The sequence below is a fragment of the Pteropus medius genome, unplaced genomic scaffold (genome assembly GCF_902729225.1).
Source record: "Pteropus medius unplaced genomic scaffold, Ma_sr-lr_union100, whole genome shotgun sequence".
Classification (NCBI taxonomy): Eukaryota; Metazoa; Chordata; class Mammalia; order Chiroptera; family Pteropodidae; genus Pteropus; species Pteropus medius.
In genome coordinates this window covers 2,000,026-2,018,597 of record NW_024356249.1, presented here as the reverse complement: position 1 = coordinate 2,018,597, position 18,572 = coordinate 2,000,026, and the positions used below count along the sequence as shown (strand labels likewise).

At 48.2% G+C, this 18,572-nt stretch overlaps 1 protein-coding gene across 8 annotated transcripts in view; it reads right to left on the bottom strand.

Moving 5' to 3' along the window:
• DENND2A (DENN domain containing 2A) overlaps positions 1 to 18,572 on the bottom strand; it is a 114,620-nt gene that overhangs the window by 20,435 nt on the left and 75,613 nt on the right. For all 8 annotated transcript variants that reach the window (XM_039860798.1, XM_039860796.1, XM_039860797.1 and 5 more), the window contains 8 exons: positions 13,577 to 13,670; positions 13,006 to 13,056; positions 11,603 to 11,790; positions 7,345 to 7,454; positions 6,270 to 6,339; positions 5,056 to 5,133; positions 1,763 to 1,903; positions 248 to 396 (listed from right to left, as the gene is read on the bottom strand). In XM_039860798.1, the coding sequence (XP_039716732.1) occupies positions 248 to 396; positions 1,763 to 1,903; positions 5,056 to 5,133; positions 6,270 to 6,339; positions 7,345 to 7,454; positions 11,603 to 11,790; positions 13,006 to 13,056; positions 13,577 to 13,670 (881 nt within the window). The remainder of the gene's footprint in view (positions 1 to 247; positions 397 to 1,762; positions 1,904 to 5,055; positions 5,134 to 6,269; positions 6,340 to 7,344; positions 7,455 to 11,602; positions 11,791 to 13,005; positions 13,057 to 13,576; positions 13,671 to 18,572) is intronic.

Genomic DNA, 18,572 nt, shown 5'->3' with positions numbered 1-18,572 from the left:
CGCCCCCGCGCCCCGCACACGGCTGAGCGAGTGGAAAGCAGGCTGTGGGCAGGCGTGGCAGAGTGCGGGCCTGTCACTGTGCGCCACCGGCGACTCCAGACCCCCAGCCACAGGTGCCCACTGGCTCGCACTCTCACCTCGGTGGAGTGACCTCGGTGACCCCCGGCAATCACCTGGCCTCCAGACTTCAGACAGTCTAAGGCTGCCTGTATTCAAACACTCTAGCAGAAGTAGCCAAGCTGGGTACCTGAGCTTGTCCGCGATAAAGATGACCCTCCTTTCCAGAAGCAGGGAGGCAAAGACACCGAGCAGGTGGCGGACGCTGAGAGAGGAGAAGAGAGACTCAAAGTCCACGTGTTCGAGCCGGGAGTCCAGCGGGCGGCACAGTTCAATCACCTGCCGGGAACAGGAGCGGCTGTGACGAGGGGCCCGGCCTGCCCAGCCAGGCCTCTCACACATCGGGTCATCCCAGCAGGGGCGGCCCACTAACGGGGGCAAAGGGAAAGGACAAGAAGATCCCAGGGAAGAAAGGGCCCTGCACTCAACTACAAGACTGAGGACAGTTTGCACGGAGGTCGGGAGAGAGGACGGCTGAAGCGGTGGCCCTTGGCCCACAATGATCGGAGGCTGTCCCCAGCAATGACATATCTGGACTTCCCAGGGGAGGTCTATGCCTGCTGAAAACTTGCTGTCCCTGAGAGGCCCACAGGCACGTGTCTCTGTCTCCAGGGACGTCACCGGCTGGAATGGGTCACCGGCTCACGCAGAAGGACCAGCAGATCCGAGCAGCGCTTCCCAGACTCGCCTCCTTCAGGAGGCATTCCCAGTGAACCCAACCCCACCCCGACGCTTCCGGAGTGACGTCTTCCAGCCTGTATTCAAGTGTGTATCCTCACGTTCCAAACCTGCAGAAATGTTCCTGAATTCTGCTCCAGCCACTACTCGTGTGCACGGTTTTACTCTGTAAGTAGCTGGCTCTCTCATGGTGAGTGGAGACTGGTTTTTACTCTCAGCCCAGCACCTGCCCCGTGCTGCCCTCACAGTGGGGCCCGCTAGTGCTGACATCTCCAAGGTCAAGTTGCCTGCCTCTGAGGTGGGATGGTTCTCCAGCCACGGGGAGACTGTTCCTCTCCATGCTGGGAAACTGGGTTGCTCCAGAGCATCCCAGAGCCATCCTCACCTCTCCCTATCTCCACAGGCGACCTGCTTTTCCAAGGGCCTTTGGAACTAGAGACCCAAGTTTGAGTGAGATCTGCCTTCTGAGGTCCACAGAGCCACATACAGGAAATGGGAAGAATGCAAACAAGCTCCTGCATCAAATCGCAGCCCAGCCAAGAACAAGGACATGCTTCAGAGTCTAAGGTGAATAAAAAGTGGTACCTGAGCTTGTCTTCCCTGAAAAAATCTGTTTGACATGACAGTTACAGAGGTGATACAGACAAAAAAAAAAAAGTAAATAGATTCATATGTAATTTATGAAGGTAATGGGCTACTGAGAGAAGCCAGGGATGTTCGGTGTGGTCCCTAACCTGTGAGGCCAACGTCAGGCAAAAAGACACCACGTGCTGCCTGGGTTGCTCTCTGGGCCAGAATCCTGGGCCGGATGGACTAGACTTAGGGTGGAATCCATGATGCCTGAGGAACAGGAGGACATCATCGAATGTGACAGGCCACTGAGAGCCAACCCCTCGGACCACTGGGACGGGGCCGTTGGGGCCCCTCTCTCCCCGAGGAGAGGAAAGGAATGTGAGTGCTTACGTACCTCGGTGCCCGACCCCGGCAGGAAGTTCCTGACGACAATGGTTTTGCCCAGGGCTGGGAAGGGGGCCTCCATGACACTCCTCATGAGGGGCTGTACCAGCGCAGGAGAGATGCCGCGTCGTTTTTCCACCTCGTCCAAGATCTGCGAGGACAGAAAGCAGCTCAGCCATCCCAAAGTCAGGGCACCGAGCTCTGTTGCAGATGAAGTGGGCCTGCCCCGGAGACTGAAGGATTATGGGGAGGCCCCTGCCAGCCTTATCAGGCCAAACTTACAGTCTCTTCCACTCTTTGTCATTACCCCGATTCTCTGTGATCTCTGTGTCACTACCCCTCCCCTCTGTGATCTCTCCCTTTGCCATGTGACTTTGCGGGTCCTCCCTTTGCCATGTGACTTTGCGGGCAAGTAGTTCCTTGCCCCCGTGACTTTCAGTTTGGCCATATGGCCTCTTGGACTAATAACACATGCCCTCTCGGTAGAAGTGATATGCCTCGAGAGGGTAAAAATGGTTCTTGGGGGTGGTAGTGAAAAAATGTAGAAATTATAATGGTTTTTAGCAGTCTGAGGGGCCACATAAACGGACATCAGGTACATCTGTGGAACTAGATTTTTTCAGGGAAATGCAAACCGAAACCACAATGAGATACCACTTCACACTCTCGGGATGGCTATAATTAAAGGACAGATAGTAACAAGTGTCGAGGAAGAAGCGGAGTAATTAGAACCCTCAGACACTGCTGGTGGAGCCCCTCTGGAAAACGGTTTGGCGGCCCCTCCAAATTTGAACATCATATGATCATCATTAGAACATCATTAGAATCATCATATGATCCAGCAATTCCAGTTCCATGTATAAACGCCAAAGAACTGAAAGCAGGGACTCCAACGGATACTTGTACGTCCACGTTCACGGGAGCATAATTCACAGCAACTAAAAGGTGGAAATAACCCAGATGTCCGCCAACAGACGAATGGATAAACAGTGTGGTACATACATCCCATGGAATGTTAGCCAGCCTTCCTTAAAAAGGAAGGAAATTCTGACACATGCTCCAACATGGATGAACCTCGAGGACATTGTGCCACGTGAAATAAGCCAGTCACGAAAGTACGCATGTTGTATGATTCCACTTACACGAGACCCCAAAGTAGTCAAACTCATAGGGACAGAAAGTAGAACAGTGGTTACCAGCTGCTGGGGGAGGAGTGAATGGGGAGTTAGTGTTTAATGGGTTCAGAGGTTTAGTTCTGGAAGATGAAAACGGGTCTGGAGATGGATGGTGGTGAAGGCTGCACGACAAAGTAATGTACTTAATGCCACCGACGGTATATTCAAAAATAGTGAAGATGACGAATTTATGTTATGTACATTTTAGCACAATAAAAAGAAAATAATGTGACAAAAATGAAAAAGACTTTCATGCGGAGGGGAGGCAGTTAAGGGACAAAACATCTAAAAGGCTGCTTAGGGGAACAATACTGGAAAAAGGGTTGAGGGATGCCAGGCTAACAGAACGAGTGTGCCCGTCCGGAGCCCAGGCCTTTGGGGACGGACTCGTGTGTTTCTGCTGGCCCTCGAGCGCCTCTGCCGTCGCCCCGAGACGAGTGCACACGGGCACCTCACTGTCTAAGAGGGTGACAGACAGGTGGGCCAGCCCCAGCCCCAGACTTGCTGCCCAAAGCAGAGATCAGCCAGCCTAGACCAGCCTACCCACAGCACATGAGCGAGCCCAGCAGAGGTCAGCAGGGACGAACCCCAGCCGACCTGCACGTCTGCGAGAATAAACGATTCCAGCCACTGCGGTTTGTGGCACACACAGCATTCCTGCAGCTGTTTATTTAACGATGTAGCTTTCTTCAGAGATCCTGAGACGGGTTCTTCTTATTCATGGTTCCCTTCTGTACTAAAGGACAATTCGCCATTTTAGTCATCCTCGCCCCTCATCTGGAAATAGCTCGAGTTGTAGGGATCGGTTAGCCGAAGCTCTGTTTCTGGTTCTGTCCTCTGTGTGTTCTTTGGCAAGTCATCACACTACACTCCTAAGATTTCACAAAACTGACATGCAATCTCGGGATTGTGCATCACACCAGTATGCTGGCACGCTTACTTGCTCTGCATCCCCGGCACGCGACGTGGCAGTGAACTCTGTGTGAACTCCGAAGCTGCCACTGGAGCTGGGCTAACACACGCGAGCTGTCTTACGCTCAGCTTTCATAAGCATTCTCAAACCAAGGCTACGCCCTGCAGCCTTGTCGCCACCTTTAAGCAAACCCACGTGAGACTGGCATGAGAGCAGTACACACCTGTGCCAGGGCTCAGACACGACCAGCTCTAATGCAGAATGATAACCGCCAGGTGCACTGGAGGTGAGGCTACATCCCGAGTTCTACCGATGCTATTATTTCAGACAGACTTGCATAAAAGGACAAATTCTATCATGGCAAGAGGTCACACTACAGCAGTATAATCCAGGCCTCCTCTGAGTTCGGGGGGCGGGCAGGAGGTGAGCAGACTCTTGTTTCGGAATGCTCTTAGGAAGTGCTGCTTTATTTACGTCCATGGACAGTGAATGTGGGGCTCCAATTCTCCACAAGAAAGCTCAGACTGAAATATGTGCTCAAGAAGGATTTAAAATAAGTTTATGGATTAGATACTTATGTCCGCTTAATATAAAAAACAAATGTTGGATTACACTTAATCTTTGAGATCGGCAACATGTAGGATAGTAATTATCTCTTATATAACAATTCAAAATTGGGGTGGATGGGCCAACTCAGTATGGCAATTCCTGTATTTTAATATATTGGCTTGTTTTCTCGATAAGAGGACCAAATATTATTAAGATTTTGATGGACTTAGAGCACTATTACAATAGTAAATCTCTTACACACACAACACACACATATACAACACATATACACAGAGATACATATACACCCATCCATCCATCATAGTAGCTTCTTTGTCCAGCGGAAGCTAATATGACGAAAAATGCTTAGGAGAAGGGAAGTAAAACACGGAATATTCTGAAAAGATCCTCTGCCCCTCTCATCCTCAACTACAATTACTTTGAGTCTCTCCCCATCCCCAGTTTCTGAGCCCTGACCTTCATCAACTGTCATTTCCTGTCCCAAGGATAAGAGAGTAGCGGAGGCCACGAGGGGCGGAGGAGGAAGTGGAAAGGAAAATAGTGGAGAATAAGATTATGAAAGAACCGGAAGCCGGGGTGTTTGCTGAGTCCGTAGGGCCCTGCCGTGCCTTCCCTTCCTCCTTTCTCCGAGGCCCAAGTCCTCACCTTTGAAAAGAGGCTGAAGCACCCCAGGCGGCTCACGATGCAGTAAACTTCGGGGAGACGCTTCCCTTTGCCGCCAGGCTTTTCGGAGTGAAACACAAAGAAATCACGAGTGTTACCGACCTCGGGGAAGGGAGAAACCCAGACGTCTTTGTGCCTATTGTGCCAGATGCTTCCATGTACCAGACCTTTGGACACCCAGGGCGGTGAGTAGTTATCAATACCCCGTTTTACAAGTGGGAAGCACTCCTGATTATGCGGTATATTTTTTATCCCCCAGAAGGAACCAAATCAAAGGTGTTTTGCACACAGTAGGTGCTCAATATGGCCTAGGGAACCATAAAGTAAGGCTGAATTTGTTTCCTCAAATCACTGGAGTTCCTTTAAGGTTGAGACTATATGTTTATTATAATGATAATTCTGAAGGAGAGATAATTTCTGAAAATCCTTTTTAGAAACTGACTTTTAAGCTCATTTTCAAACCAAAAAGAAAATCAACCTTAGTACTTTAATTTTATCAACAAAAATTATGATACCACTTAACTTTTTCAATTATTATCCATACTTTTTATTCACTAATTCAACAAATATTTATTGAACACCTGTGTGCCATGCATTATTTTCAACTCTATATTAGCCTATTTCTAAAACTGTTATCATTCTCAGTGGACAATGATTTGTTACTACTGAAGACTTTCAAAGAATGGTTCTCAGAAGATAAGTTTTAAAATGTTTTAGCATGGTTATTTCATTGGATTAAGTTTCTGACTTTTATTTTTATTTATTTAGTTTTAGTCTTCGACTTTAAAAAGTGACTGTTCTGAAGGAGACAGTCTTGAATTATTTGCATCATGAACAATAAAACCATCCTTCTTCTGCCCCAAGCAACTATTATGCATGATCTCCCTGAGCCATCAAAGTCTGTTTAGCATGTTTTATTAGAAAAGACATTTGGTTTAAGAAGAGAAAGATCTTTTATTTGGTGAGGAAAACACTGGAGAAAGTATTTTCTTCCCAAAGAAGACAGAGGCATTGTTCCCATCTGCCAGTAAGACTCAGGTGAGCTGAGAGTCTTCAGATTTCCACATTTTTAAAGACCGTAGGGAACCTGCCACACCCCAGTGCCCCCTCGCTTGCTCGGGGCACCTGGTGAACCCCAGGACGCCAGCACTGGCTCTGCACAGAGCCCTGGCTGACTGAGAAGCAAACATACTAACCAGCAGTCTCCGGCAGTAACCGAACCTTCTGCTCCCATCTTCTCCAGTTAAGACAAATGAGAATGTTTCACTGTGGTGGGGAGGACAAAAGCACATTACGGAGCAAAACAAGACAAAGACAAGTTCACAGCGAGCAGCTAGCACATTCCAAAAGAGGCTGTCAAAAAGGGCTGTTCCCTGTCCTGCTCGGTCATCTCTGTGCTGGGACTCTGGTCATCAATCGCTTTGGAATCTATGTCAAGGAGAGGGAGATCTAAAGTGTCACTGTGTCCTGAGAGGAAACAAGGACTTTTTTTTTTCCCCCACCTGGAACTCTCTCTCATATAATTCTATCACCTGAGCCACCCCATTGCGCAAAACAGAACAGTCATTCATTGGGCATCTTTTGTGACTACTGCCTTCAGTGAGCTTGAGGGTGAGGTGGCATTTGCTATCTGGGGATGCGGCTCAGTGAGGGAGCAGTGGACCAGGGGGATAGTTTCGTGTCCCTCTTGGAACTGCCCCTGGGTGCGGCTGTCCCAGGGCACAGTCTGTTCAGAGCTGCCCTGAGGCTCGGATTGTCCTTAGAGACTGCTGGGCCAACTGCAAGGACACGGCCTTCCTCAAATGCTTACGATATGCAACCTGCTGAATTTGGTCAACTGCTGAACCATCGGATAATAAAAATCCAGATATCTAACCACGTGGGCTAAAGCAGAAACGTAACTATATCATGATCTGAGTAACAGCCAGATGGGCTGCTGAAGAAATGTTTCGAGAGCTCTGGACAAGGATGGGTGAAAGGCGACGTTTCCCTAACTTTTCCCAGACGAAGAATCACCTCACTGCCCTTCACAAAGGCTTCTGAAACAAACGTACTTCCAGACTGAGTGGGAGGCCTGGGAATCTGCATACTTCGCCAAAGTGATTCTTATCTTCGGGGAAGTTTTACAAACAGGGCTGAGGAAATTCTCCAGGCCCAGGCCCACCAGCATCACACAGCGGTAGGGCTGGCTGTGGGGTGTGCCATCCTGGACCCCATCTCTCACCCTCCCCTTAGTCTTCGCAGGCGGGGAGGGGAGATACCAGCACATACCTGGTAAACCGCTGGACGGGGGTCCAATCCTTGGCATCGGGGAAGCAGAACTGGGGGATAGCCTTCAGCTGGTCCTCAGCCTCTCTCATGAACTTGAAAGACCTTTCCAGCTGCAGCAGGAGGGTGAGAGAAGGGTGGGGAATAAAAACCATCGGCACAGGAGTGTGAGGCAGACAGATGGCAAGACCACATCCCCCCCTTCCTACAGACTGACCGCCACCTTCGACTGCTCTCTGGGGAAGGACCTGCAGCTCAGTGTGCTGGGGCCTTTTTCCCCTTGGGCAGTTCTAAGTATGGTCTCACGGGGAGAGTCAGGAGAAAGTAACAATGTGCTTTAGAGAAATGGTCTCAATGCCTAACATTCTGGAATATAACTATTTTAATCAATAAGCAAAAGCTGTCATAGCAATCCCTTCCAAGCAGAAGACTCATACATCCGTAAGGCCAAGTCTTGAATCAGGGCGTCCGGTCCCTGGGCCCAGGCGAAGCTGCCCCTCCTGCATCCAGGCAGAGACAGTTACCGCACTTCTTGGTGAATACACCCAGTTACATCAGATCACACAGCGAAATTCAGCTCATTTCAGAGTCCCTGACTATCAGGACTAGGGGGAAACTAGACATCATCCAGCCCTACATTCTTATTTTGGAGATAAGGAAATAAACCCTGAGATGTTAAGTTATTTGTTCATGATCACACAAGCATGGAACCTAGCTAGGAATAAAAATGATCTTAATCTCTGTCTATCTCTCTCTGATTTATCTGACAGCATAGACTGGGTGACTATCATCTTATTTAAAAAACAGAATGAATTAATAAAGTCCGATTTAGAGATTCTATTTAAAGCCATGAGTTTGCTTATTTTGTGTATGAACAGATATTTGGGATTTTTATAAAGAGGCACCTCCACCCTGGGGATCTGTTGTACAACCACGTGTCTGTAGCTGACAATATTGTGTTGTATGCTTGGAAATGCATATTTTATGTTATGAAATATGCATTTTATGTTATGTGTTTTATTGCCACTATTTAAAAAAAAGGCACTCTAGGTATAAGTTTGAGAAACAAAAAAGAATGATTTATAATGATCGTAGTTTGCTTATAAATTGGTACTTTTAAAGTGTTGGGAAGAATTGTTGGCTTTTTGTGTTTTTGCCATTATTGATAAGTTTATACTTGTTAAATTTCCTTCATAAACAGTTACAGAAAAATAAATTATGCTAAAGTTACCTTCAGTAATTTGAAATATCAGATAGTTGATATGAGTGGAGTGTGAATTTCAGAAGTTAGGAAAATTGCAATATATAATCTAAATTCTTTCCGTAATATTTCCATCAATTTATTTGGTGCCTCACAGCTTGCCACTGACCTTCACTTTTAGCCAGCCTTGCAGAGAGTTTCTGAGAGTTCCTGCATTCTGCAGGCCAGCAGCACTACTGTTGACCGCTTCACAGAGGATCTACAAGACTTCCCAAGGCCACCAAAAGTCAGAGAGATAGTCTATGAAGACAGCATCCAAAGGAACAGAGTACGGGGCTGATTGTTTTCAACTTTAAAATCCACCTCTCACATGATTCCCGTCGGCTAGATCAAATTTAATTAAAGCTGCTGCTAATACTAATAGTTGAAACACCTATCAATGAATGAAACACGGTCTCCATTTTATAGGCTTAAAGCCAGTCATTAATTGTCCTTTAGTTTTTCATTTTTAGAATAAACAGTCACTATTTCTTTTCCATGTAATGGTTTTCTTCCATCCATGACCCAGAAGATTCCAACTGGTCCTGGAACGGTCTTTGAGTTGACAATTCACTGGCTCAGACTGTTGCCAAAGCAACAATTTCTGACTGCCCTTGGATAGGCTTGCAGAAAAGCGAATACTGGCTGGTATTGCTGTTTGGGGGTCGTTGCTCTCCACCTGAGTGAAGGACTTCGAACCATAAAAAAATACAAAAGGAAGAGACAGTGACATTTCTCCAGAGTGGAAAAAGCCTTGGAGAATTGAAGAGCAGGCCTTGCAAGGATGTGAGTTCAGGACTTTTCAACATGGCCCAGCCCCCATTTGGATGCAGCCGCTCCCAGATAATTTGCATGATACACACAAACATGTGTGTGCACATATGCCTACACACACTGACATCAACATGAGAGTAACCAGCCCATATGTGCACATACGGGCTCTCTTATGCACACGAGCACATTTACAGGAAGGAGCATGTAGAGATCTCTTGCGAATACAACTTATGTCATAGATGGCTAGAAAATATCCCAGTCCCCAGGAATCGTCATAAAGATAATTGCATGATAGCAAACATTTTATGGAATATGACAGGCATGATTTCTAACATGCAAGTATGGACTATAAACCTTGATTAAGGCGACTATAAGAATGGGGCATAGAACTCATGAAAAAGAGTTAGAAAAGAGAAGGAGAAAGGAGGGGGACAAGGTCCTTCTGACAGAGGGAACACGCAAAGGCAGAAGACAGAAAAGAGCCTTGCGTGCAAAATGCACGTACAGAACGCTCACCATTAACATTAAAAATATATCTAAAGAAACAAGGGCGGCAAGATACATTTCCAGCAGAAGGAGAGTAGTTAACTGACAGGTCAGGGCACACCCACTAATGGAGCATTATGTAATTTAAAAAATAACATTTTAGAATTTGCCTTAAATATGTCTATAAATAATGATAGGTTTACAAAAAACATGGCGCAAAAATTATACGATGCATGATCTTAGTTTTGTAAGAAAATTGTACTACGAGAAAAGTCTGGAAGAAAACACAATAAAATGCTAACAGTGTTGACCTTTGTGGAGTGGGATTATAAATGACTTTTTTCTTTATACATTTGTGGATTAGTCCCCTCTTCAATGGTGACCATGCAACTTTCCACTCAAAAAAGTTTTAATGTGGATGTCTAGGAGTCTGGAGAGTCCAGGCTGGAAACTAGCATTCAATAGTTATGCAGGTTCATTAATTGACTAATTCACGAATTAATGACTTCATTCCAGGAACATTGATTAAGTACTGCCCCGTGCATAACACCGGGCTAGGCCCCGAGGGGAGTAAACAGGGCGAGAGGACAGTCCTTCTTGCCTTGGTGCTCGCTCGGTGTGGTTCGCAATTGCACTGTGAGTCAGTGTGAGCATAACCAGCAGCCTCTCTTAACCAGGGGGCAACTCCCTCAATCCGGGCATGCCCATGGCACTGGGGTTTTCAGGGGGTCACCCCTAGAGGTCAGCCGGACAACGATGACTACATGCCAGTTGGGAGGGCTGGCGCCTGGTTGACTTCATTTATGTATAGTTTCCATCCTAGACTCCAAGGACAGGACTTGGCTGCTGTGCTGAACCTCTGCGTGCAGGATAGGAGGAAGGCTGGTCCGGGAGGGGAGAGGCAGCTGGGCCGAGGCCTCTGTAGATGCCAGGACGATGCTCGGGTGGTGACGGCAAAGGGAGGTGCTGAGGGGGCCAGTTCCCTCCCCGCTTTCCCTTCTCTGAACACACTCAGGTTTGTATGCACCTTACAGAGTGTCACATGCCACCTGGTGGATCCAGGTATGCTTATCTGTGCCCTCCCGTCAGAGTGTAAACTCCTTGAGGACAGGAAACACATTTCCTCTCTCTGAGACCCCTGGGGCCAGGTGGAGAAGAGCTGACTGTACGGGTCTCGGTCAGCTCTGCTTCAGCAGGGTTGGGACGTGGTGGCTCCGATGGCATGGATGCCGGTGCCTCAGAGCAGCTCAGCTGTTGCTGGCCACACCACCTGGGGCTTCACCTGGCGCAACCACCATTTGGGTGCAATGACTTAATGCATGGCAGATCTCAGGCCCTGTTGCCACGGACGCTGTTAGCATAGGGTTCTCGTGTATGTGCACACACGGAGGTGCACAGTGCACGCACCGATATTGGCCGTGGACACAAACGTGACAGTCCTTAGGGAGAGCTGTGTGGCTCGATGAGAAAGAGGCTTCAGGACAGGCTGAGAAGAGATGCGGCTGGATAAGGAGAGGGGGAGGGCTAAGAAGATGGCGTGGTCGGCACAGTGACCAAGGAAGTGAGTGACTATTTCTGTCCATACCCTGGACTCTCACCTCCTGGAACCTCCCAACTGCTCCAGCAGCAGGCTCTTCACTAGACACACCCTAATTAGGACCCGGTTTTGAGATTCTAGACACCGAGTGTTCCTCAGACTCCCACACCTCCCTGAATCCAACAAGGCCCTGGCGGGCCGCAGAGGCCAAGCCCACCCTGTACCTTCAGAGGAAACTGCTGGGTGAGTTCTGGCACGTAGGTGGCCCCAGCCTGCTTCTTGTGCAATGACACAACCACGAAGTACTCGAAGAGCTGCCTCTGCTGGTACTCGACGAGTTCCCGGTCAAAGGACGGGTATCTCGGAGCCTGCTTCAGGCGGGACTTCACATTGACCAGGCGCTGGCTGTGTGCTGGAGAGAGAGAGAGATGGAGAGAGATGGAGAGATGAAGACAAGGAGAGATGGAGAGGTGGAGAGAGGGAGGGAGGGAGGGAGCAGGCCTGAAAATGACTCGTTTTCCAATGAGGAATTGCACAGAGCCGCAACAGGTGATGTTACTCCCAGCTCAAAGTGCTTTTTCTAATCCTAAAAAAGTGTTCCCGCATTTAACAAATTAGTATGAGCTCTTTATTTGGGATCGTTGCCAAAATCCTGAGAGGAGCAACATTCAACAGGCCACCAGGCCTGTTGGGGTGCAGGAACCTGGAGTGTGGGGCCTCTGGGGTGCAGGAACCTGGAGTGTAGGGCCTCTGCTCCGCCATAGGTTTGCTGTCTGGACTTGGGGCAGTGCTGGGAGTAACCTGTATTCCTCTGTCACATGGGGCGGTGACACTGACTCCTCCCTACTCCTTTCCTTCCTCTTTCAGTTTGTGGGATGTGACAAAGTCCAAACCGTAAAGCTCTGGACCCCGGAGTTTTAGAAACATCTGCCAGACTCAACGGGCAGAGACCCGTTTAACTCCATAATGCCTTCTCCCGTGCCACCGACCTGTACAGTGGCCACGGACTTGCTGCATTCTAGAGGCAGGTCAGAGAGCGGCCGAGGTGGCCGAGGCGGGGCCACTGGGTGGACAGGTCCCCATCACCTCACTCAGCAGACTGGATTTTGTCTTTCTTTGGTTTCCCCCTGGGCTCTGAGAAATTGTGGAAAACTCACTGAAGTCTGACCTAAATTGCTGAATTTCGATCCATGGGGACCAATTATTTCGACGACTTCATATGACAGAGGAGGAACCCCAGGCTCTGAGTTCTTAAGTGATTTCTCCAGGTCATACGGCCATTTTAATGGAAGTAGGGCAGGAGCCCCATGTGTTGGAGTCCCAGGCCAGCAGTGTTGCACCTTACACAGGTGTGCAAACACCTGTGACATAAGGAAAGGCATGGGAACAGAGAGTCTCTGGAGCAGAACAGGCCCATTCTGGTCCTGTTCATGTTCAAGACTGACCTTCCCCTGGGCACCATTGTCCCCTCAGACATTTGTGTCTCGCCTGACAAACTCGCGCCAGGACGCTCCGTCCCACGTGCCGCTTGTGAGGAGAGGCACTGCGAGGCAGTGGGGCCGTTAGGGCCATCCTCGAAGCGTCCCCGAAACCGGCATGCGCCCCGCACAACAGCTGATGTTCTCACCTTTCAGCTTCTCCTCGGTGTCACTGTCAGACTCACTGTTCTCATCTGTCACTAGACAACAAAAAAAAAAAAAAAAAAAAAAAGGGAAAAAAGTTGCAAATGTGAGTGTTTCTGATGCAGGAAATGTTTTATATGTGATAGCACAAATCCAAAATTTCTAGATTAGAGGGGCTGTTTTCTTTCTATTTAAATGGAACGGAAAAACTATGCCTCTGTCCAACTAAATGTATTTCTCAATGAATTTGGCTTTGGATCAGATAGAGTCTATATCAAACAGGACAGCAAAAGATACTGGCCCCTTTTATGCGTGCTGAGCAAAGGAGATTGCTCCCATGGTGAGATCACAGCATGCGGCACTGGGCTCACTGGATACATGGACCAGGACAGAAGACCAGAGGACACGCCACTAGGCTGAGCTCTGGCTCTTGAACTGTCCTGGGGACAGTAGAGACATTTACAAAGCATCAACTTTTTCTCCTTAGTGAGCCAACCCAAAACAACAGGAAGCCGCTTCCAGGAAGAATCTGTTTCAGACGTGGCGGGGTGGAGTGGGGGGCTGGTGGGTTCCTACCTTTTCCTGAGTTGCTCTCTGTGGACTGGGACAGCCTCTTCACTCGTTTCTTTCCTCTCCGGGCCTCGTAAATGGCATTGATTCGCAACACCAGCTGCCAGACATCGGGAGAAGAAACGACCGTGTTAGCAGCCTCCGCCCTGTGTGCAGCTGCGACTCCTTCGCTGCCCACTCTTTTCCAGGATGTCAGAGGGGCAGGGAAAGGGGGAGGAGGAGACATTTCCCACTGGCCCGCTGGCGTCTTTCAATCATTCTTTTCTGCCAGACAGGAACGGGGCTGTCAAGAACACTAAAGGGGGCTGCCAGCCTCACTGATGTCCGAGCGGTGTTGTCTCAAGGCGCTAATGCATCCAGCTGAGACACAGAGGCAGACCATTTCATTAGCTAATGGTCTGATGGCTGCTCCCCTTCAGATAGTGCAATGTCACTGTGGGTTGGGAAAGAGCTTTTGCCCCCAAAACAAAACAAGAAAAGGAAGAGACAGCAAATAAAAAGCTTCCAAGCAGGGCCCCTTTCACAGGAACCATGCCAAAGAACGTCTGAGCAGCCCTGAGGGCGAAGGGAGCAGGGAGTATGGTGGGTCTCCCGTCCTCTTTTCTGCACAGAATGGTGCCATGCACGCAGCACGCTGTCCTCTCTGCAGAGGACCACTCGCTCCAGACATGCTGGGCCTTTCATGACATCTCCCAGTGCTCAGAAGCAGAGTTACCCAGTACACACCACTACTTAGCAGCGCACTCCCCAGGCTGGCTACTGCAGGACCATCTCATGATGGAAGCCCTGGGTCCCTTCCTGCCAGGCTTCACAGCACCGCGCGCAACTCTCAAGAGTGGAAGCCTTGTGGGTTCCACCTGGAGGGGAGAAAGGGAAGTCTACCCACGCAGAGTTGAGGCAAACCACCTAGTAGTTTTGAAGGGGAGTTGTGTTTGTAAGCTGATTTGAAGAGTTTTAAAATCTTTTGTATATTGAGAAGAAAAGGAGAGGGGGTGTGCTATGGCAAAGTGGGTGCTGCGTAGCCAGGTGAGTGCAGTGGATGAGCTGTGGCCAGTCCCCACCTCTGTCCTCCGCAACTCTGATCCAGTCTCTAAAACAGCTTATCAGCTCTTCTCCGCAGGCTGGAGCACTGGCCTGCCCAGGAGGCAGGTGGCTTATTCTCAAGGTCTCCATCCCTCTAGCTCTGCCGAGTGTTACTGACATTGCCCTGTCATAACCTCAGACACCTGCGTACCCCGGCTCCTGATGGGCGGTCCGACCCTGGCCTTGTCAGCTCTCTGTATGACTCCTTGTCCCCAACTATGAATCTGATCTGAATGAAGTCTCTGCCTTCACCACCAAATCCCTACTGTGCAGCAGTTATTCACATTTGCTCTTAGACACCAGCCACTTCCTTGAGAGCTCACACTCCTGAACTGGACTTTGGTTCTTTTTGTGGACGTTCTAATCATTGGAACACTAACAGTAACTTCCATTTCCCACAGAAGATGCCATTGAATGAGTTGCTAATATTATTTACAACGACCAAGAGGTGGAAACAACCTAAATGCTCATCAGTGGAAGAACGAATAAACAAAATGTGGTACATACACACAATGGAATATTATTCAGCCTTAAAAAGGAAAGAAATTCTGACACACTCTCCGACGTGAATGAACCCTGAGGACCTGTGCTAAGTGAAATAAGCCGGCCACAAAAGGACAAATATTATATGATTCTACTCTGGGAGGTACCTAGGATAGGCAAATGCATGACGACAGAAAGTGGACTACAGCGGGGCGGGGTGTGGGGGTGGAATGGGGAGTTGGCTTAACAGGTTCAGTGTCAGCTTGGGCAGACGAGACGGTCTGGAGGTGGATGGCGTGAATGTACTTAATGCCATCAAACTATATACACTTAAAAATGGTTAAAATGGTAAGTTTTAGGTTATGTATATTTTACCACAGTTTTTAAAATATGAATGAACAAACGAGTTTTTGGAGAGGAGGAAATTTTTAAACCCATTCAAAATATCCCCCATAACATCCAAAAATAATGAGAGAGAAGAGAGTTATGATGGCTAACACCCTTCTCCTTATCGAATACGCTGAATGCCAGTATGTAAGCTCCCCAAGGGGAAAGATTAGTGTCATTTTTGTTTATGCTATAACACTACCTGTATGGGATGGAATAGTGCCTGGCACACAGTAGGTACTCAATAAATATTTGTAGATTGTGAAAATGTTGATTGAACACAAAGCAACTACTGTGTACAAGGGATTTTGCTAGGAGCTACGAGGGATAAAAAGATTTATGGGATAGGCACCTGTTCTCAGGGAGTTTATGAGCTAACAGGGAGGACCGAGATGTGTTACTATCATACAAGACATTCATGAGTGCTATGTGAGTAGCATAAATCATGTGACAGAGAAGGTTTGTCTCTTTAAATCAGGTCATGGAATAAGTGGAAGCCACATACACCTCAGTCAATAAATCTGTGCTCCTTTTTATTTAAAAAAATTTTCCCCAGAGAAACTTTAACCATGCTTTCACATACTTGTACTTTAACAGCAGATAAGTTTTATTGTTTTAAAAGTGTTCGGTACTAGAAGTATTGGCCTCTTTAGAAACTTTTTTTCGAGTTGAAAAATACGCTTAAAAATATAAGTTCATTTGAAAGATGGGCTGTTCCAGACAAAGAGTCACCGATCTCTAACTCTGCCTGTGGTGGCTGCTAAAGAAACAGAGACTGTACGCAAACCTACTGAAGCACTGAGAGGGAGGCGGGATGCGACAGCAGGCCAGTCCAGCCTCCTTCTCCTTACACAGATGTCACAGTGTCCCATGGACCCCGAGGACATCACACTGCTCTGTAATGAACTGCTCAGTTCCGGCTGCCATGTTAATGAAGGAACAGGGCTGCCAAGAGAACACAGAGAAGGACGGTCTTTGTCTCTCTTTCCACTCCACGGGGACAGTCACTCCTCTCAGGCCGAGGCAGGGGGAGATCAAGGGAGGCAGCACATTGTCAGGAGGGACTCTTACAGCAGAGGCAGCGAAGGAAAACCAACCGGCCGACCGCCTGACCACTTGTGAATAGGCCACTCGGTCCTTCTTGCTGGATAAAAACACAGAGCCTGGTTTAAGGTCCCAAAACAGGGAAGTCATGATGTGCCTGGCAAAGAACCTTTGACTTCAAGTAAGGGATTCAGAGCATTTTGAAAGAAATAAACGATACCCAAGCGTGGGGATAAACCTAGGTTAAGAGTAAATAACAAGTGGTAAAACAGGATTAATGAGACTTCTAACAACTGTACTTATTCATTTGTTTTCTTTTAAAACGCTTCTGTAGAGAACTATGTACTTCACCTTTATGTTTCAAGTTTTAATAAGACTTTGTCGTTGTAAAAGTGACAGGTAAAACACGCTGATTTCTCTCCGGCTTTGATCGGGCCTGTCAAAAGCCTACTTGCTAGAAAGCCCGTGTGCCCTGTGAGTGGTGGTGCCTCACTTTGATGTCAGGCAGCAAACTGAGAGGGAACAAACTGGTGCACTTGCAAATTAAACGCAAACGAAGGGACAGTAAGAGTTCTATCTTTCTCTCCACCTCGGTACTCCTACATAAAGTAAGCACACACAGTCTCTTTCCCTCAACGTCAAAAAATATTTTTAAAATATTAAAATAGTATATAGGGGGAAGCGATGGGTAAAGGCATGGGGGCAGGCGAGGGAGTGCTTATCGAGAGATGGTGACTCAAACCCGGAGTTGTATCAGAGCTCTATCCTAACAGCTAACTCATTTTATTAGTCCTATTTAACTTGCTAAGATAATCATGAGGTTGGACAGGTGTTGACAGCCGCTTTTAATTATTCCACAATTGCAGGTTTCTGACAGCAACAGTATGTATAAATTGTGCCAGAACAAGCAGAAAGGGAGTTAATGGAGTGGCTCCAGACCCCATGCTTGGGGGTCCCATGAGCAGCTATCATGACAGCACAGGACAGTGACTAGAAGGCAGTCAAGGGGAGACATGGGAGAGGCTCTGCCCGGGCTGAAAGAGACAGGGGTCCGTGCGTCAGAGGGAATTCCTTCAGAAAACTGATCAAACCATATGCAGCCTGTACTGTGCCCTAGGCAGGGCTGGGCAGGACCAGGAGGGCTTGAAGGGGACAAGTGAAGCTCCTACCGCGGCCCCTCTCTCTGCCCTCCATCGACAAGACAAAGCATGGCGTCTTCCCCCTCTTCCGCCTAAAACCCCTGCCGCCAGTCTGCAGACTTTAGAACTTTGTCCAGCACCTGACCCTTACTCTTCAGAATGCACTCTGATGGCCAAGGTGACTTATCTTCACTAGAATAAGAATGTTGAAGGCAGGGGTGATTGGGTGAAGTTACAGCTCAAAATGCTGAATAACCAAACTGCATCAGGAGGGACCAGCTTGTGAAGATGTCCCCTGACTTTCTTTTAGGTCGATGGTCACTTCGAGAAATCCAGTGAAATCTACAGACAATCCCCAATCCCGCCCCCATCTCCCAGAACTCATCCACACAAAGTTTCACACAATTTTATGGGTTTTGTGATCCTCTAAAGCCTACCCCTGGACTCTGAAATTAAGAATTCCTGTTCTAAAAGTTCCTGTAGAAAGTTGGTACCAAAATAGACAATAGAGAGTGACCAGCACTTTGGGGTTGAAAGCGAGCAAAAGGAAATTTAATCAGTAGCGGACACATGAGGATGCACATCCAAGCCACTGGGAGTGTTTTACCCTTTGGACTGAGGAGAGCCAGGGAAGGTGTACTGTTGACAAGGGCCGCCTCGAGCACAGGCCTCGCACGATGCTGCTTCTGCAGCGGGTGCTGGTGGAGCCTGAGTCAGAGCCTGGTGGATGGAGCTCGACTTTCTCAGGTCATGAAGGAGGAGGATGTGGCCTTTTGAGGCCGGGTACTGGAAACACTGTCCAGGGTCAGAAGAGTAGTTAAGGCAAAGAGAAGGATGGTTAAGAGGAAGGCTACAGGACCACAAGA